This window comes from Oxyura jamaicensis, chromosome 11 (genome assembly GCF_011077185.1).
Source record: "Oxyura jamaicensis isolate SHBP4307 breed ruddy duck chromosome 11, BPBGC_Ojam_1.0, whole genome shotgun sequence".
Lineage (NCBI taxonomy): Eukaryota > Metazoa > Chordata > Aves > Anseriformes > Anatidae > Oxyura > Oxyura jamaicensis.
In genome coordinates this window covers 14,533,991-14,555,440 of record NC_048903.1, presented here as the reverse complement: position 1 = coordinate 14,555,440, position 21,450 = coordinate 14,533,991, and the positions used below count along the sequence as shown (strand labels likewise).

Below are 21,450 nucleotides of genomic sequence, written 5' to 3'. Positions count from 1 at the left end.
ACCCTCTGACACAACGTTGTTTACCGCCCCACTGACTGTGGTGCTTTATTTCTCTAAGGGTTCGCATGGTAACTATGTTTGCACATGGTAACGAGCTGCCTGCAGGATTCTCTGATGTTTATGACCGTCACTGCTGGGGTCTTGATTGACTGGGGGAGGAAAGTGTGATGTTGTCCGAGCATGTGAACTGATCAATGTTGCTGCCTACAGGCCAAGAAAGGTTGGGGTCCCCCGCCTAATGCCAAATCAAATTTGGACACATGTCATTTACAGGCATGCAAAGCAGTATCACATTTTTTCTTCTTCTTTGATCACACTCAGAAACTACAAATCCCCAGGGTGAAGTCTTAACTCCATAGAAAGCAAGCTCAAAATTCCCTTCAGTGGTGCTTGGTTTATGGTGAAAGTTTTGATGTTGTTGTTGCTGTTTTCTTTTTTAAACAATTCTTATAATTGCTAGAAATCCATGCTTATTTCCCTCCCCTCTCAGAAGTAAAATGTCAGTCTTCACAGTCAGATGGTCTGCTGAATACAGTCAAGTCTGTCTGTTCAGGGTGTTGAAGGCTGATTATAAAATTACAGCCCTATAGTTTTATATTTTCTCCTATTATCTACTCTTCAGAGCATGTTTTATGTGTTTTGCTCTGCTGGGACAAATGCTAAGTTGTAGCCAGCTATTTCTTTTGAATGCACTCAGAGGGAGGTGACAGTTGTGTTATTACAAAAAGGGCTTGAAACTTTACCACAACGTATTCAGCAAGGTGACAATGTAAAACCATTGGGAAACAGAGAGGTGAAGGAGAAATTCCACACCTGGGAAGTTACTGAATGTTTCAAGGTGGAGAGTGCTTTAGAAGGGAAACTGTCCCTGCTCTGCCTAATCCACTGTCCCAGCCCAGTCGCCAAGAGCCCCCAGTGAAGGAGGCAGAGCTCCAGCTCACCTCGCATCCATTGTGTCCTCCAGCTCCTGTGCCAAGTGGAACAGCCAGGCACCTTAAATTGGCACCGCTACTGCTTTTGTGGTGTGACACTGGGACAAGGGAGATTTTGAGTGAGATTGCATTGAGCCATATACAGAAAAACTCTCTGACACAAAAGGGAGATCACAGGGTGAGGGACAATTCTGTAAGTGCAGCCAAACCCATCAGAAACAAGTTCTGTATTGATCCCCGACATGTCCCATTAACTTCAGTTTTATGTTTCCTTTCAGATTATTCAGATCCTTCCTGCTTTACCAATGTTTTCTGTAGAAGGGGATGTGGGACCTGGCAGCATGGACTAGACCAGTCGAGACCAGAACCAGGTGCTCCTTTTGGCTCAATACATGTAGGTGGTGTGCAGTCAGCTCCTTTGTGGACATCAGTGTTGGACAGTAAGTGCTCAATAGTGGGTCTTGGCTATCACAGCTGGATTTCCTTCACAGGTTATCTGTGTTTGCTTTTGATTGTTTGTGTGTTTTCCTTGAAGCTGCCTTTGGAAACAATGGACCACACCAGTACATTCTCTCCAAACGAAGCTGGATGGCTGATGCCGGACCCCACTCCCCTCTCCCAACACCAGCACCGAGACCCCCGGTCATTTCAGCTGAGCCTCACGCCTCCTCCACCACCCCCCGCACCCCCCTCGTCCCTCAGCCCCCCGCAGGTGCCGCGGCCGCCTCCCTCCTGCTCAGCCCAGCCTCCCGCAAAACCTCCGCATCCCACCGCCCCCTGACCAGGTGCCTCCCCCGGCTCCCTGCGGCCCCTGGCCTCCTCGGCACGGCACAGCACGGCTCGGCTCGGCTCGGCACAGCCCTACCCCGGCCCGGCCCGGCCCCGCCGCCTCCCCATTGGTCCTTCCCGCTCCCCTCCGCTCCGCTCCGCGCCGCGGCGCCCCCCGGGCGGCGGCCGGGCCGAGACGCGGCGCCGGAGGCAGCGCTGCCCCGCGGCGGCGGCGGCGGCTTAAAGCGTGCGCGCCGGCGGCGAGGGCGCGCTCACCTGGGCGCCGCTCCATGGGCTCCGCCGCCGTGCACGGAGCCGGCCGCCGGAGCCGCTGCGGGGCAGAGCCCAGGTGACCATGCGGGGGAGCCGGGCTTGGCCGCCGCACGCTTCGGGGAGCAGGTAGCAGCGCTTCAGGTGCGCGGCGGAACATGGACTGTCTCCTGCTGCTCGGCTGGACGGTACCTGTTGCGGTTCTCAGCGGCTGCTCCATGCAATTCCCGACCCTCCCGTGGCTTGGAAGCGCTGTAAAGGCAGGTCGAGAGCACTTTCTTTTGCAATCGCCTAGAGTACTTGCATACCAGGTTACTGCAGTCTCTGGTGCCTTGTCTTTCTGCCTTCCCTTGTCAAGTAAATCTCGCCCAATGCTTCTTTTCTCTCTCTCTCTCTCTTTTTTTTTTTTTTTTCTCTTGCAGACCCTTCAGTTGTGCTGCCTCTGTTGCATGTTTCATGCAGCAACTTTAACCAGTGACAGCATCAGCATCAGTGAATTAAATCATGGTTTGTATAGCTCTTTCTGTATCTATGTATGTGATTATGTGATGTATGTGAACATTTGTGTGGATGCTTTTTTTTTTTTTTTTTTTCCACAGTGTTCAGGGAACATAAAGTGAAAGCAAGTTGGTTGCCATAAAATAGCTAACCCTGGGCAGAGATTAACTTGTTCAGCCCTGTGTGGAACAGCTAAAAGTAATGATAGGTAAAGGCAAAGTGAATGAATAAATGAGATGGTAAATACATCCACGTTTACATGTGCGATTAGGAAGATGAATGTGTATGTAGCCACAACAACAAAGCCTCATGCATCTGTTATGGAAGCAATGAGACAAAAGTAATGAAAAGATTTGGGTGGGAGGGCGGAAGAAGCAGAGCAGTGCAGGCTAAGCAAAAGCAAACCTGGACTTGTGTGAATGAGAGCTGAGGAGCAGTTTGTTCCCAGGTTGCAGAGACTAGCACTTAGATGCTGATGAGTTTGGGAAGTTTGAAGTGCAGTGTATGCTTTTTATTGGGTGAGAGTGGAAACAAAGTACAATAGAGAACCACACCAGGGTGCAGAAAGGAAAACCCTCTTGCACCCTATCATCTGCTCACTGGGGGATTCCCCCTCTCCAGCAGCTGCTTGCATTTTTGGCCACTAGCCTGCTTAGAGTCCTCAACTTCTGCCGTTGATTAACGCCACTTGAGGAAAGTGAAAGCTCTCGATGTATTGTTTCCACCGTCTAAGAAAAAATAACCTATCATTGGTTATGTGCTCAGCTTAATGTGCATCCAATAAAATCTATTTAGGCGAGGAGAGTGATAGTTTTTGCGACATCTGTTACAACATATGAAGGAAGAGTTTTTTCTTCTTTCCTAAGGGTGTTAGAAGTGGATTGTCTGACTGTCAAATCTATGGACATCTTTAAGTATTTGCAGAGAAGTACAGCTCAATAGTTCAATGGGGCAGGGAAGCAGTTTATTCAGCATAGTTACTCATATAACTGGGAACTGGTGCCAATGGTGCTAGTTGAGCAACTGATTAAATTCAGACCAAGCTTCTAGCATCCAAGTAATCCCTGTATGAGTAGTTCAACAGCAGTGGTCATGTACTTCTAGCTAGGTGCCTGCTAGCTGGATCATGGCCTCTATTTTTTTTTTCCCTTTCTAGGCTGTGTGAGTAGATCTTCTCCTTGCAAATAGTTTTGTAATTTTTCACGTATTTTATCCAAAACAATAAAGTTATTTGACATGCAATTAGCAATGGCTGACTAAAGGTTATTAGGTAGGATATAATCTCTTTCTGCTGAAGGTCAATTACAATTTGAAACCCAGTCTAATCAAGTCACTACAAAGAGATGAGGTCTCACTCAGTTAAGGCATTAATAAATTAATCCTTTAATCCATTTGAACAAGTGGTACAGTTCTACAAAGTCCAGTCATGGTTCCCTCTACAGTGATACAATATTTGCTGCATTCTTAGGGAAGGAAAAAAAAAAAAAAAAAAAAAAACGAAAACCAAAGCAGCCTTCACATTTGACAGCAATTAATACAGGGGGAGGGGAAAATCTACAGATCTGCTGGTGATGACAAATGTCTTCAGAAGAATGATTGTGGGAATGTTCACAGCTATGCTAGTTAGTCTGTATCTCTCAGTGGGGCAGAAAGGAAACAAACAGTTTGAGAGCCTGTGTGACTTACAGGGATGAATATACGCAGTCAAGGCTATATACACATAGCCTGTAGAGCTTTCAGGCCTTTCCTTAAATGAGGGAATTCTTCATACCATAGGGAAGGCCTGCTGCTTACTGTGTAAGAATGACACTTATTTGCTGGATGCTAAAGCTGATGGTTAACTTTTTTATCATTACAGATTATGTATTTGTGACACCTGTCAAAGTGGATTCCAGTGGATCGTACATTTCACACAATGTTTTGCACAGTAGTAGGAAAAAGAGATCAACTCAGAGTTCAAAGAGTTCCTTGCACTACAAATTTTCAGCATTTGGACAGGAGCTTCACTTAGAACTTAAACCTTCAACCATTTTAAGCAACAGTTTTATTGTCCAGGTACTTGGGAAAGATGGAGTCTCAAATTCTCAGGAACATGACATTGAGCAGTGTTTCTACCAGGGATTTATAAGGAACGATAGCACCTCATCAGTAGCAATATCTACGTGTGTAGGCTTGGTAAGTGTTTCTTTAAAACAAATCAGTGTTTGAAGTATTTTCATATATGGAACAGTAGCAGTTTTGGCAAAGATCTGTATGTATGTACCATACACCATTTGGTGACTTTCCTAAAACCAGTAGTGCATTTAACAGAAGAGATTTAGTTATAGCCACTGAACTGCATCACACCTTTTGTATTTTTTTATCATAGTCTTTGAGGAAAAAACAGAAGATTGACTAGTAGTCCTAGTAATTAGCCCATAGCAATTTTCATTCGGTATAGTTTGTGATAGTCTCTCCTCCTTTCTCCTGCTTTTAAGTAAATGTTCTTGTTGCTTTTGTGAACTACTTTGGATAAAGAAAAAATCAATCCATAAGTTTAAGAGAAAAAAATACTATACCTAGGTTTGTCAACTGCTTTAAGGAAGGGTGAATTTCCTAGCTCAGTAGGAGTTATGAACCAGTTTCCCTTAGCTTCCTTTGACAATTCCAGCCTTCTTTGGTTTATAAGTCTTGTTGAGTTGATCTCTTATGAATGTGTTAAATATTATCATTGCATATTTTATATTTATGTCTGTCATCCAAGTTCATGAAAAATTATTATGCACAAATTATTTTTTTTTCCAAAATATATTAAGGGTGCTCTTTGCCTGCAGAGAAGTCTTTACTGATGTAACTCAGAATAGTCATCTACAGAGTTAATGTTATTGATGGCTTTTAGGCAAAAGATTTTACACCTTGCATGCAGTCTGCTATGAATGCAGATTAAAGAAGGGAGATTCAACAATGTTAGGTTATATGAAGCTGTCTTTATGCTTTGTAGTTCATTAAGGTCCAGAGGATATGTTAGGTCACCCTCTAGAAATTTCTCTTGCAAAGGTACTTGACCATAAGGGCTATTAAACTGCATGATGGGACCAAAAGAGGGGCACTTCAGACATCCAGTGTTTCCTTTGAAATAGTAACCAGTGACTTGAAAAGAGGGTGGTTCACTTGGAAGAACTGTTGAATACTGATAATTGGTTGAAGTAGTCTGGATTATATTTTGTATGCTCTATTTTTTTTCCTGTGTTGGGCACAGCAGTCACTGTAGTTTGAAGGAATTAATATTATATAGTTCTTTTGAACAGTTGCGAATGTGACTTTGGAGCAGGTGCCAGGAACAGGAATGAAACTTTCTTTTGTTTTTATGTTTGGAGTCCCGAAATATCAATATCAGATGTGCTTAGCTGTGAATTTCTGTAGAAGCTTAATTTTCAAAACTACAAGCCTTTATTGTTTTTATTCAGACAAAAGCCATTTTCACTTTTTGCAGTGTTTGCCATTTCCTCTAAGGGAAGTGCTCTGCCTACATACAACAGGTAAAATTTGGGTGATCTCCCCTGTTTGGTCACGTTCTGTTTTCTAACATGCTTTATGAGCTAAGTGAAGCTGGGCTTGTCATGTCTTGTCTGGAGAAGGAAGGTTCAAGTCTGCCTCAGGTCACAGAGAAACAGAATGTGGTGATCTTAACTGAGACTGAAATGGATCTTTTACCACTGTCTCGACATAGAGATTGTTATGACTGGTAAGATTTACTTAGAAAAGATCCAGAAACTGATCAAAAGGGAATAAATACTGTGGCTTGAACAAATTTACTATGGCAGAACATTTTCAGTACCTACACTATCATCAATTATAATCCGTCTCTTTCTTTAATCAGTTCCAAGATTCAACAGATTTCACCTTAAACTGTAATTTCAAACTGGTAAGTGAAGTAAACCTTACAATAATCTCCTGCAGAGTCAGTATCACAAAGTATAATTGTTCCTTTCTCCCTATCCATCCATTAATTTCAGTGCACCTAGTGAATATCAGGAAAATTGTCAACAGGGTTCTTAGTCTTTCAGTTTGCAAGGCTGCCTTCTTAAAAATGTGTCGTCAGCTGTCTGTCATGACAACCACGTCATTTTTACTGTGATCCAAATTCAGTGATCATATGTTGTCTGGATGCTGTGCTCTGATCAAGAGAACCTTGTGAATAGGTCCTATATCCTCTTTGCACCAACTACTTTTGTCACTTGGTTGCCCTTCTTTCCTATTTGTTTTGTTCACTGCAATTAAACCGAAAGTGGTGTTTCTTCTATATGGTTGGTAGCACTAATCTTTCCATTGTTCCTTTCATTAGCAATAGCTTCTCTACAATAAAACTGCAGTGACCCATTCTTTAAAGCCTGGAACACCACAATGTGATTTGGAAGCAATTGCATTTCAATAGACTACAGGGACTCTTTGATCTAATTTTTTGGATGACCTAGAGTATTCAGTCATTCAGTTGTCTGTTATCTGCCATTGCCTGCAGAGTGGACTTTTGAGAGTGTCTATATGAAATGGTTTGTTAGGCAGGATGACCTTAACTTAACACTGGAAAGGAGCAAGAATTTGTTGCTTCAGTATAGATCTATTAAGAGATGGATGTATCTTACACTTTAATAGCTTAGTTGACACTAAGGCCTCACGTTTTTATGCTGTCTTGTTAATTTGAGACTGAATGTTTCCATCAGTCAATGCAATTTCCTTGATGTGTCAAAAGGCAAAACTGGGTCCACGCTCTTTATCTGATTAAGTACTCATCTAAATTAAGTTAGCATTTTAGGATAGCATGCACAAATTTACTATGAGCACTGCCTCTTGCCTTTTCATCTTTAAAGTGTTTAGGTATTTTGATTGTCAATGGGAAACTTGCTTTCTTTTGTGCACTTTTGCTTCAGTCAGCATCCTTTATTTGCTGGAGCATCAGCTATGCAGCAAGAAAGCTGTGATTTTTATTTATTTATTTTGATTAAATTAACTTGTATGCAAGAAATCTTGATTAGATCTTAAGTGCCTGCTTCACTGTCAGGCATTCAGTAACAGTATCATACTTTCTTGGTAATAGGGTGTCAGATTTAGTAAAATTCAGGCTCATGGTCTACAACACAGAGTCATTCAGTCAGTTTATCAAAAATGCTCAAAAGACAGGTATAGTTTCTATACCTTCATAAAAATGTGTCCTGGACTATCTGTAGAGAAGATAATACCTTCTCTCCAAAGAAGCTGTGATAATTGATATATTTTTTTAAATGTTCATATATTTTGCTAATACTTCCTCACTCTCAGGGCTGCCTTTTTCTTGTTTGTTTATTTTTTTTTGTTTAACTCTTCTAACTTTGGGTCAGTGAGTTCATTTGCATTTGTAAATATAAAATTACTTTCTTCCTTTTTTCTCACCTTAATGTGGCCTAAATAGAAAATCCTATAAAATTTTCAACTCCTTTCCCCACTGATGTTCATTGTCACTTTTAATAAAACTCTTCTGATAGTCAAGAATGACTTCTTGGATTTTCCTTTAAGTTCCACAAGTTCCTTGTGCTTTCCCAATGTGTACATCCAGGCCGCTGGTTTGTCTTGCTGCTTCATCCTATGTTTCTGTGTTCAATTCAAGCTGCTCATTCTTCCCCATTTTTTCCAAGCTCCTGTCTTGAGCTAATTCTAACTTATTCAATGAGCTAATTCTTGAGCTAATTCTAACTTATTCAAATTATAGTTTATTATTACTGATATTATTTAGTAATATATCAATACTTATATTTGCCTTTAGCTATATTACTGGGAGCCAAAGCCACAAAACAAAGTTCTATTTTCAGTTTTTCTGAAATAAGTGATGCAGGCCACTGTTAGAATCAGACTTATTTTTATTTTGTTTTAGGAAGTATTCAGTTTGGCCATTTCTGTATTCCCAACTACTTGCCCTTGCCTCTTTGCCCATCCTCAAAGACATACTATGCACTCTATCCTGTGTTAAAAACAGGTATCTATGTCAGGTTCACCATCTTTAAACCCACTTCCAGGATGACTCTGTCTTTAAAAGCCTTACTACTGTTTGTGTGTTGATTGTCTCTTTTTACATGCTTTTTGTCTCCTTTCTGTCTCCTTATGTGCTGCATATGTTAGGTCTAAGTATACATAATCTCTTGTATAAAGTGAGTGGTTTGCAGTCACACACTAAATCAGGGCAGAAGAAATGAGAACCTCAGAGTCGTCAGTAGTCAAGTTGTGTTCTAGAGACAGTCTTAAAAGTAATTTATAACTGTGCATTTAGGAACTGAAATCACAGTCCCCTTGTGAACAAGAACCCTCTCTTTAAGAGTCAAACAAATTTACATTGTAGTCCAATACACAAAATATAGAAAATACTGATCATAATGAATGAGTTGGTTTTTATATACAGCATTTGTGGGAATGTTGCTGCTATTTGGTGGAGGAGAGGTGAGGGCATATGGCAAGTACAAAGCATGTGCCCCCACCCCCCGCCCCAAAGAAAAAAAGAAAAAAACATGTACAACATAAAGGAGTGCTCCTACCATTACATCATAGAGGAGACATGCATCTGTATTTTGGGTCAGAGAGAAAATCAGTACAGTTCAGTGGAACAGTTCAAGTCCTTTAAAACTGTATGATACAGAGTTTTATTGTTTAGACCAAATTCAGCCCTAAACAAATGTGCTAGCATGGAGGCCTGACAGACTGCACCTGCTTATGCTAGAAGAGAATATGGGCCATTCTGCCCCTTTTATTTATGCACCTCAATTAGAAGAGTGGAGTCAGCTTCATGCACTAGCTAGTGCCCTCTTTTGTTTTTGGTAAGATGTGATTGAATCTTTCATTATAAGGGGCCTCTTTCTCTTGTCTCAAGTTCTGTTGTGTTTGTTAGTGTCTAGTCAAGGGAAGAGAAAGAGGAGGGAAGGATGAATCATGTTACACTCACTGAGCTGTCAGAGGAGTCTATGACTGGAGAAAGGGTTAGATGTAGCTCTGAGAGATAAACAGGAGATGTATTAATTTGCTGGTAGTTGTGTGTGCATGTCTGAGGGCAGGACGTTTCTCAAAATATCAAAGAAGCCACAAAATAAAAGCCTCTTAGCACAGTCTGGCCACCTAAGAGGCAGGCAGACAAGGCAACTCATGTAACCATGCATTGTAGTCATTTAATTGCACCCCATATTAGTATTACTTAAGTTCATACTAACAACTTCTTATACCTAGAGCTCACACTTTAAAGTCCAGTTAAGTATATTGAGACAGATCCCAGTGTTCTTATTCAGACAAACCCCCATCATAATCAGTGAGCCAGACCGGTGGTAAAAATACAAAACAATTGCTGTTTGCAATGAAGTTCCTTTAGAAACCTGCAGCTGTAAAAACAGGACAAAATTTGGCCCAGTAGGACCTTGAAGAGAAGATTTGTTTCATTCTAAAAGCTATTTTAGTCCATCCACAAGTCAATATACAAATTCTATAATTTCTGCTGTTGCACGAGAACAAAATGAACAACATATGGAACATAAGTTCTTTGACCTTCCTTATATTCACACAGCAATACATCTCTATCCTCTATAAAACACAAATTGTATTTCACAGGATCATCACTTTGTCCACTATCTTGATGGACATTGGGTCATTATTCATCCCATAATACAGTAAAGAGGAAAGAAGGAAAAATTTTCCAAGGAAAATGAGGTGACAGTGAAAAACAAAAGCCATATTCTTGAAGATACTTTAAATTATACTAGACAAATACAAAATATTTTTGATCTCAGCCTTGTATTGACTGTTGATAGGAAATGAATTGCATAATTAGGTTATTGATTGCCCTCCTCCATATCTGTCAGATAAGCTTTCTGTTCAACTCTGGTTTTAACTCTGCAAGACAAAGACAGTGTTATCCCATTGTGATCCTACTGATACCTCAAAGGTGAGATATGGAGTTAAATAGGATTAATGTTGGAGGAATAATCTGTCTCCACTGGACAAGACGAGTAATAGAGGTTGTGTTTCTTCCAGGGTTTATTAAAAACAAACAAACAAACAACAACAACAAACTGTAACCCTTGAACATACATAGAGGTAATTCTGCCACTGAGTATGAGCAGTTTGGCTCCATCAGCCTGAACACAGTGGCTGTGAACATAGAACAGTTCTCAAGACTGCCCACAGGAGCTAGTCCTCTAAGTTAATTTTGCCTGCTCCATTATTGCTTAACTGGCAGTAAGAGCATGGAAATTCTTTGTTGGTGTATTTCAGAACAAACTTTAGGCTGTTGTGAGCACCAGTGCTTGCACCCTAAAAACAGTTCCAGAAACAGGGGGGTCATCCACTTGTGTGTAGATAGGCAGTTTGTCCTGACCTTTCTTTTCTAAGAAGCAGTCTTGTGACTTCTAAATGAATCAGTAGACTTTATCTATACTTGAAACATCAGCATTTTTCTTGCTGTAGCAAAATCTTTCCACAAAGCTTAGTTCCCACAGTTTCCCTAGTCCATTTGAGAGAAGCTAACAGCCAAATGCCCTCGTAAGGGTCAGGAGAGGATGACCTGTCTGTGCAGACTTGACCTCCTCATAACAGGATGTCTTTGATGTAAATGAGGATTTTTATTTTAAGTGCCACTATTTTGTTTGGACCATACCATCTCTGCTGCTGAGATGCAACATATTCTCTTCTCCACAGCCATGAACTGTTGAACATCTAAAATATTTCCCTTTTTAGAGGCAGATTCTAAAAACTAATAGCCACTTTCAGTTACTAATAATTAACTTAAACAAGATTTTATTTCTCTTTTACCCTTTCTCCACTTCAAAAGAGCTTGAGGAAGATACCAGATTTGCATACCCAGAATCTAAAGTCTTTTGTTTACCCAAACCACAATGACAGCCTGTGAAACTGTAGTTCAAGTCCAACTCAAGCAGCCCACTTCCACAGCTCCATACATGACACACAGCAGTGGAGTGAGTGAAAAGCAGAGGAGTATCTTGGTTGTGCACTGGTCCTGAGGCACAGTCCACTTAATTTGAGCAAACAGTGATATCAAAACTGTTCTTAAACCTTGTTTTTTCAAACTTGCTTCCTCTTTAGTCTCTCTGTACAGCCAGTACACTGGTTTGGCACTTAAAGTTTTTGAGTTGCAGTTACGTTTATGTGCACAAGGTATTTAAGATAATGCTTTCTAATTTGCAATGATTGTGTCCCTGATGCACAGTGTGCCCCATACTCAAAAGAGATTTAGTTTGATCACTGGGACTGCCGTCCAGTACTGCCAACACTGAGAAAAGGGCAGAGGTCTGAGAACTCTTCTCAGCTAATGTGATTTTGAAATTTGCAGTCCATGGATGGGGTAAGATAAAAGCTGGGGTGATGCTGTACGAAGACATCCAGAGCTGTGATGCCAGTAATTTATCAGTTCATTCTATAAGACAATTTCAGAGCTATTTGCATTTGATTTCACTGTCTCCTGGGTGTAAGTATTTCTGTGGACCTATGAATTTCTCCAGGGGGTTTCTAGAAAATACCTGTCTGTTTCTTTGGAAGTTGCAGTGTTCAGTGATAACCTGACAACATCCCCACTAAAGTGAGCAGTCTTTTTAGTCATCAGAAGTGTTCCCTCTAATTTCCTGATCATGCACAGTTGTTAGCTCTGTGTGATACATTTGGTAATGGTCTTCTCTCAGTGAACTAGTAGGAGAAGGGTTAAACTTAGTTATCTGTGGTGAGAGCTACCACTGGACCTGCAGTGAGAGCTAGCACTGAACCTACCGTGAGTTCTATCAGCTGAAGCTCAGACTTCATTATCTTTTTTCTAAAACCCACTCATTTTGTGTTAGGAAGGCTCTGACTAGCCTTTAAATGGTATCTAAATTGAACCTTAGTAGATAATTACATTACAAACAAGGTTTTCCTCTGTCTTTTTGATCATGTCACTGGGAGCAAAAATGTTGGTTCTTTCTTGCCTTTTCTTATCCCATTTTAATCCCAATTCTGTTGCTGCAGGTCTGCCATAAATTACAGTATGCTAAAGGAATTTCCTATTGATTTGCTCTGACAGTGATTTGACCAGCTATGTGAATAGCTGATGGAAGCAGAACTTATCTTTGGTTCAGACAGTAGAGTGTTGACTAAAGCTTTGAGGTAAACATTTACAGAAACCTGAAATCATAATGCCTTGCAGCTCAGCACAATTTACAAATGTATTAATTAAGCTTCAGTACTGGCTTTACTGTGTGTTAGAAGACTCATAATAGGTTGACATCAGTAACCTTTTATTGTTTATCGAGCTCGGAAGTCACTAAGAATGAGGGTGAAGAAATGTCAAATAATCAGGTCATATGCAAGTGAATGAGTCTTGATGGTTGAAGCTTAGTACCGTGGGAACCATTATTTGTCCGGAGTAATTTCTGGAACTTTCAAGTTAATTTATTTTTTACAATGTTAGTTCATAAACTGGGGAAATCTACAAACAATTTATACAGTCAGATGAAAATTCCTTTCCTGAGTCTCGTAGGTAGCTTCACAGCTAGTTCCTGACACAAATTAGTAAAACAAAAAAGTCTGATGACAAAGATAACAGGTCTTGAAATTATTCTTACTGGAATAGCAAGGTCCAGCATAAATGCATTTAATAGAAGAGGAAGCTGAAGCAATAAAGTGATATTTACTTGCAAAGACAATAGGGCATTGCCTTTTCACTCTTCTGTGGCATTAACATTTCTAGCTGTCCCACTATGTACACAGCTCTTATGACTTTATGCTGTGAGGACTGGATTCTTGCTGTTCACAGTGGGATCACTTGAATGCTTGTGCCTGCCTGCCTAATATATGTTAATTGAAGGATTTTTGTGTCTCAACATCTTTATTAATATTAATAGAATGAGATTTTTAATGGACCTATACAAAATATGCTTGACCTAGCTTAAGCCCTCACTTTTGTTTTTCTACTCTGCAGCACAGTGTGGCTTCCAACTAATTTAAGAACGTAATATTATATTCTGTGGCAGAATACACAAACTAATGAAACATGGATTACTCTTCAGATCTGCAGTTTCTTTGCCATGCAATATAAAATTTATGTAGCATCAGAATATAATTAGGCTTTTTAAAATAATGAAATTAAAAACAGATTTGCTTTTTCTTCATGCAAATTAATGCATTTCAGTGAAGAGACTGAGCATTTAAAAATAAATCTGTCTTGAGCAAGCTTGTCTTATGTGACACATTCTTTTTTTTTGGAAGAAGTCATGAAAACAGTAGGTCTTAAAATTAGGCTAGACTAAACCTCAAGAAATATTTTCAGTTAATACTGTAATTGAAGTATTATCTGGTCATGGTATAGGGTAGGTATAAATGGTGTAAAACAGTGTCAGAGAAGAAAGTTTAAACTTTTCAAAAAAATGTGGCTACCCAGTTTAATTTCCTGCTAACACTTGATAGAAAGTTGCGCTATTTATCTTGGTTGATGCAAGTATAAATTAAGGATTATAGTACCAATCTTGGTCTAGGGCTAGCCTGATTTTTCTGCAGCCCACCATGGATCTGTGGACAATTACACTACGGATGAGAAAAATATTTCTGTCACTTTTGCACTTCCTGCTACTTCCGTCAGAGGATCATTCCTTATAGTCTGCTCTACAGACTTACATTGTTTGCAATAGCTGTCTGTGAAATCACCGTAGAGACCAGCCTACGACAACAGTATCTCCAGCCCCAAGTTTCTTTCTCTGATTGCTGGCTGCTCTTCATTCTAGAAGCCATGCTGAAGGCTGCATGGATATTTTTTGCATTCCCAACATCGTGTACTGATGATCAGATTGTTTTCTTGCCTCTAGCAAAAGGTTGAGCAAAGGGGAGAAAAAGAACAACTTCCAGGCTGAGACAGAAGTGAGCAGCTGATATCCTTTGATTCCTGCACCGCAGTATCGTTAACTGTCATTGACAGGTATTTGCTGGTTTAGGGGCTTCATCAAAAGCCTATGGAGAGTAAAAAGTTTTATGCTGGCTTTTCTGGATCAGAATCTGTCCTCAGGAGAGTTCCTCAATGCATCATCTTGGCCTTAGAATGAAGAGGCACACCATTTCTTTGGGTAAAATTACTACAATTACTCTTTGGTTTAGAAAGGCATTTTTTAAATGGAGGGTACTGCTGGCTTATCAAGAAAGTGAAGCATGTCAGTTTCCACTGGCAGACCCTAAAACACATCTTGTAAATAATCCAAGGTAATACTGTATAATCAGATTTTCCTGAGTTACAAAATGGAGGAAAATGTCCTACCTGAAAGGCAAAGAAGCCCATCTACAGACTGCCTGTATCCTATTCTCAAGGACTGCTTAGACTAACAGCAGCCAGACATGAAATGAAGCAGGAGTTCAGATGGCTTCCCAGAGAACCAGCTGCTGCTACTGCTGCGGGAAAATGCAGTGAAGTACTTGGCATCTGGTGCCTGCAGCTGCCAGATGTGTTTCAGTGTACTAACACCAAATGTTTCCATTTTTGCTATGCTGCCAGGGTATTACGACAATGAAAGAGTAAAGGAAGTGCAATGGCCACCAAAAAATTCAAAGTCAAAACTAAGTAAATGCAAGGAGGTTACTTGGCCTAATTCTGATCAAGTGTTGGTGAAGTGAAATCTGGCATTTAGAGTAAAAGAGGAAAGTAGTTTATGAGGCTTGTTTCCCTTGGTTGACAAGAGTTGGATTTCACAGTTTTTGACCTGCAAAAATGTGGAAGGATGTTAACACCTGTCTTCCTGGGAACACCTGTAGGAGGCAAGACCTTATTTGTATTTTGCCCTTGGTAAGAGAGCTGAGTAATTGCAGAGAGGAGGACGTGTAGTCTCCTACAGAAAGAGTTAAATGATTCTTGTGACTCCTCTGCGTATCGGAGAGCCCTTAGTGGTCGTTTTCACTGTCTGAGGCAGAGTCCTACAGCTCTCACTCAGTGAAGGTCATGCATGAACCCAAATACAGGGTGGGAGCCATAAGCAGCATACAGTCAGGGCCATGTGTCACTGAACATCAGACTAATGGTACAGTGACAAAGTTTTGGTTTCTCCATCAGCCTGCGTGACAGATGTAACACCAGTGAAAGGATAATTTGGACCTGAAGCTGAGTCAGCAAGAGCGGCTGATAGATTACTATAGACAGTTGAAGCTGGGATCAAAAACTTGCCAGACTTTGGTTTTGACCTGTGTGTGTCACCAGTTCTATTTACAGGTTTTCAGCTTTTGAGTTGGAGTCCCATAAGAAGTGTATTTTTTGTTGTAATTGTCCAACCATTTCTTGAAAACCAGCTTTCCGGAGTGCAGAATAGCAACACAAGACTAAATTAGTTGGAATCGGCTTGAGGCTGAAGGAACAGTATATTTTTGGTTGTGGCTGTTCACATGATTTATTTAATCATTTTAAAGACTTTAGTGTAGGAAGGTCAGGAACACACTCTAATGTGAGAAACAAAACAGAAAGAAATGTTCTTCACCCAGAATAAAGGTCTGTGTTCTGCAAACTAGCATTTGTACAGAGCAAAGGACACTGCCTCCACAGGCCTACTTTTCTATTGGGTGTAACAGAAGATTTGGAGTATTTCCCTGTGGGGCTGTGTTGCTACTTGCCATCAACCTGCTCTGAATGGTGCCCCTGTGCTCCAGAATACCTCCATAGCATGCCACATGCCCTTAAAGGTAGTTTATCTTCTGGACCTGACTTTTTGCGTTTTTCCAGCCAGTCAAAGGAAGAAAAAATGATGTATACATACACGTTTATACCAAAGAGCTGAATTGATGCTAGTGTGAATCTTGATTTTACTAAAGACAGTGCAATGCAGTAAATATGAATGTATTTTCATTTCCATAAAGTTGCATGAGGCAATGCTCACTAGAGCTGTTAGCTTTTCTGCCGTTCAATAGCAATATTGTGCTAGCAAAATAGTAACTATCATTTTAATCATCTCCTTCATGTTTCTTCCAGGTAGGGACTCAAATTTAAGGACAAGGGTGATGAGGTTTGTCTCTGTTTGATTTTTGTAGTAAATGGATGGATGAAAAGTTATTGCAAAAAATGACCATGACATTTATTTGTCCTGCATAACTTCTATCATAATATATTAAAACTGTTAAAGGAAGAAGTTGTTATGAGTTCATAAATTATCTTTTGCAATTTACTTATGCAAAAAAATACATTTAGGTTTGATGACATTTGCGAGAATTGATGGTAGTATAATAATTTGAAAAAATATGAAAGTCCAGTGTCCTATTCTGGCACTTTTGAGGAGTTCAGTAGAGGTGTACAAAGAAGAGTCCAGGATAGGAGTGAGCAAATGTGGAATCTTGGGCTGAAACTATGTCAACAGGATGGGGAGTGTAGTTTCAACCCTCTCTTATCTTCACAGCGTTCCTTGTGCATGCTAGCTCTCTGCAGCGAGATGGTTGATTGATTCATAGCAACTGATGGCCAGTTTAAAATTACAAAGCTTTCAATTTCCTTGTTCCCAGCAGATGAAGAGGGCGGGCATTTCCTGATTATATGGTATACATTCAAAGTATTTCAGTTCCCTATGGTGCTATTTGTGGCTAATTTACTTCCATACAACATTAACACTGCTGGTTTTATGCTGTGGGAGGAGTGTATAGTGTAACATGCTGTGAAGAGAGGAAATGTTTCACAACAAGAGGTCCTTCTGGCTTTTCCTCTGTTTATTTTACCACCTGGAAAGAAGAAAAGGTGGAGTAAATGACTGATGATCCAGATGGATTGCATGAACAGTCACATCTTTAGGCATGACACATTAGGCTGGGCAAATTCACACAGGGAAGTTGCAGGATTGCACTTTAACGCCGTGAAGCACATATATTCTTATGCAGGAAAATGTGTAGGCATGAATAGCACTTGACTACCTTCATGCCACTGGTCTTTTGGCAGGCCCGTTAGCCAAAGAAAGCCTGTGTGACCACTGAACAGCCAGATGACTGTGGGGATGCACTAAGGTGAGAGACAGGGACTGGGGACAGGATATAGCTGGTAAGTTATAGTGTGAGAATGATAAATCAGGATCTGTGCAAGTAACACTGAGGTTCAGAGAGGCTCAGAATGAGGGGATCACATTTTTTACTCTTCATGTTCACTTCCCTAATTCCTGCCTATGGCTGTAGACAAGTGATCTCTTCCGTATGGGAGTTTGAGTGCTTTGATGCACTACTTACTTGACTCATGCAGCACCTCTCAGCCCACCAAGTGTGTATCCTGATTCCTAAGGATACATGCAGCTAAGCTGTGCAGCACTTCACTCAGGTTGTGCCCGAAATCCACAGAGAGCAGCTGTTGGCATGGCATGGTGTGAGCTCAGGTCTTGTGTTCTTTGCTGCCAGGATGGAGCAGGGAGCACATGCAGGCGCTGGGACTAGGATATACATACGAGCCTGATGTTTGTACCTCTCAAACACTTCCTTGATGTCCCAGAGCCTCTGTGACCCTGACAGCACATTCCTCTTCTTGGAGCTTTTTTCTTAACCTATGTTTAACCTGACCTTTGCTTAACCTACTGTTCAGTAGATTCTTTGCAGAAAGAAGGTCAGGCTGCCTAGGAAATTTTCCCTGCTGAATCTTCTGTTGATTTTTTTTACCATCTTTTTATAACTTTGCAACATGTTAAGCTGTCAACAAATTCAATATAATTATATTTCCCTTGACTTTACTGCATTTTTAATTCAACTAGAAGGCCTATAGTGCTTAAGAAAGTGACAACTCCTATGGCAATAGATGTCCAGATTTCTTGGACTAGTTTAATATAGAGAATATCTCATGGAAGAAAACATCACTTTCAAGTACAGTCTTCCCTTTGTCACTTTATTTTTACCATTTCTTGAGGTCTCAGAGATCATCACAAGGTTAGGTAGATCTTTGGGGTTCCACAGTCCATAATAGAAAGTACTACATTGACAACACTCTACTGTACAAATGCTTTGATGCAGAAATGCTATTCACTTGCTTGAAAATCAAAACAAATGTGTGCTTGCTGACACAAGAATCAAAGGCTTCCCTTCTTGGATGAATTTCTACAGGACTGTGTAGAAACGGAATCCTTTGTGTCCTTTCCTCATCTTCTTTTTCGTCCTCTGATTCTCAGAGGTGCTTATTGGAGCTGATTTCATAAATGAAAAGAAATATGTAAATATTCCCAGCACATCTTACATGCTTTTCTTAAGATGCATCCCTGCTAAAGAGTCTCATAATTCATAGGCTTATACTAAAATCTGCCTATGGTAAAATCAATGTAACTCTTCATGACTGCTGTAGCTCTGCAGGCCTAGGCAGTAGGTCAAGCACAGACCTGAATACTTGGAAACTGTTGTGTTAACAGCCGAAGTACTGGTTTAGATTTGTATGTTGTACTCTGACCCTGTCAGCAGGCAGGATGTCAACAGATGTAAATTGATGTATTGCATTGAGGAATGGGTTTAGCTCACTTTATGCTGAAAATCTGGACTAATATTAAGGTAGTGATATTGTTTCCATTTTAAGAGGACAGTTTTGGCATGGTATTGTATTTCATACCAAACCGGGACATAATTGTGGTGGTTTTTGCATGAGGTCAAAGTTGTTTCTACTACAGAGATTACTGCAGTTAGAAAATTATACTGAAAATTATTTCTCATCAAACTTTCATTTATAATTGATTTAAAAACCTTTCTAGACAGGGCCAAATTCACCCAGATTTCCTGTGTTTCATTTCAGTAATAAAACCAGCAAGACAGTTGGCATGCTCACCTTTGTGCATCATTCCCTTAAAATCAAAACATAGACTAATTTGTGGGAGGGAGGAGTGTGTGTATGCACAGTTTGGAAGGAGGACAGAAATTAGGGCAGTATATCTGGGCACCACCATTTGGTAGCTTGTTACCTTTGGCTACAACTGGGAAAGCAAATCTTTGGACCCCCAGAATACTTGGCAATACAATACCGTGAAGGCAGGTTTCATGGCTATAAACAGTGCCCACAAATATGAGACTTTTTCACAGCATGCAGTTACAACATTTAGCTTAGCAAATAACTCACTTCTTATTCAAATGCCCATTCTAAATTAAGACCAGGACACTAAAGATGTTCATGTTGGGTACTGTATCTCTAAATCTGACATGGAGTTGTCATTGTACAGGATTCTTAATGTGAAAAACCTGAGAAAATGGTGAGGTTTTATTTTAAATCATTGGAACGGTACTGCCCTGTATTTCATGTTTAATGGTATGAATTGCATTCAAAGTTTTACTGATTTCCCATTTTTTAGAAAGAAAACATGATTCACACACACTTAAGCTACTGTCCTGTTTTGAAGAGATGACTACAGTAAAAGCAGAGAAGATGAAATTTATTCTTTCCTACTCCCCCTTTTGCAGCAACGCTAAGCAATCACACTTTGTCTATAGGCATGTGTGAAGTATAAAGAATTACAGCAAGGGAATTCCTAGTTATGAGCAAACCAATCGACCTTCTCAGACTCCAGTGAATGTGACCACATTATTTCAGGGTCACATATCGTGTCGCACTGTGAGTCCTGTGACTGGGGACACATGGCACAAGTCCATCTAGTGACGTGATGAGGGACAGATCATGGGCAGAGCCACGTTTGAGCAATGTGTCTTTGAACAGGGCACTTACCAGTGTGGAGCCCTGCTAGGTGGCACGTACTCAGCTACCGTGACCTTGTATGCTCTGGTTAGTGGATGAGAGCTGAAGCTGCTGAGTGGCATCCTCCAGGCTGGGGCTGCAGGGAGAGAAAGGCCACATGCTTGTAGTGACGGAGACAGAGGCATTTTAGAACAACCCAACTAGAGTCAAATGCAAATCTTCACAAGTCTCTTTTGAGTATCTGCAGTGTAGAGTATACTGCCCTGCCTTTAAAACTGAGAAATAAGGAATGGAGAAGCTGAATGACTGAAGAACTGGGAGTTTAATCCAGATAACCCAGGCGCCAGCCTGACATCTCACTCTTGCGCCATCTTTGCTTCTTAGTTTCCATTCCCTTAATGGCCTAAGCTCCTTTGTTCCACTCCCTTTTCCCTTCCCACACAGATATTTCAACATATGTATATGTCTGTGTATGTGGAATATCAGCAAAGCTGATACTTTGCTCCCTACAGAGTTCTTTGTGACCACTCTCTCATGTAACTAATCCATAGCAACGTATACTCCAACAAGGAAAATTAAAAGGTTGGGAACCACTGACCTAACTTCTTAGTAAGCAATACAGCTGGCAATCAGATGTAACCCGAGCTCCTCACTATTGGAGCTGCCTGAGCTATTCATAGCAAAATAAAATTGCTATGGGAATAGAGCTGGATTTATTTTGTTTGAATGCAAATTATCCCAGGTCAGACAGGCTCAGATCTTCTGCCCCCTCAAATTCATTTGCATCAGCTCTGCTAGGCTGAAGCTTTTATCTGGAGGATCTTCAATGGGGAAAAGTAGATATGTGTGGTGAACTGCCACTGTCTAGAACATTCCCTGTGGGGCTTTGACACAGCCATTGTAAGCCACTCTGAACAGAGTGAAGGGTCTGCCATCAGCTAGTCCTGTGTGGTGTCTGAGCTTGGTTAGTAAGTATCTCTCTGCAACTTAAAGAGCAGAAGGAGCCTTTCACACTTGTTTGCCACTTTCACTCATGATTTGTAATATTCTTCTGAAAAGCCTAGCTGCCAAAGACCTATCATCACAGTAAAAGCTGAGTTCTCACTAAAAAAAAAAAAAAAAAGAGACCAAGTATGGCTCTGGTACACATGATCATAAAGGGTAAAAAAAATGTTAAACACTCAATACAAAATGTTTCAAGAAATCAGAAAGCAAATAAAACACCAAAGCCCTTAAGCATTATTTAGGAAAAAAAAAAAATAAAAAAAAATTATAGTATTATGCAAGACCGGATTCAAGAACTCCAATGTTTGGAGCTGCATGTACGTTAGGAGGGAATGTGCCTTATCAGAAACAAGCAAA

General features: G+C 40.5%; 1 protein-coding gene across 4 annotated transcripts in view; it reads left to right on the top strand.

Annotated features, from left to right (window-relative positions):
- Nucleotides 1-1,897: 1,897 nt before the first annotated feature.
- ADAMTS18 (ADAM metallopeptidase with thrombospondin type 1 motif 18) overlaps nucleotides 1,898-21,450 on the top strand; it is an 80,796-nt gene continuing 61,243 nt past the window's right edge. The window contains exons 1-3 of one of the 4 annotated variants that reach the window (XM_035336855.1): nucleotides 1,898-2,230; nucleotides 2,393-2,477; nucleotides 4,327-4,643. In XM_035336855.1, the coding sequence (XP_035192746.1) occupies nucleotides 2,129-2,230; nucleotides 2,393-2,477; nucleotides 4,327-4,643 (504 nt within the window). In that variant the 5' untranslated portion in view covers nucleotides 1,898-2,128. Of the gene's footprint in view, nucleotides 2,282-2,392; nucleotides 2,478-4,326; nucleotides 4,644-21,450 lie in introns of all 4 variants that reach the window. The other 3 variants (XM_035336853.1, XM_035336856.1, XM_035336854.1) reach the window with 3 other exon arrangements.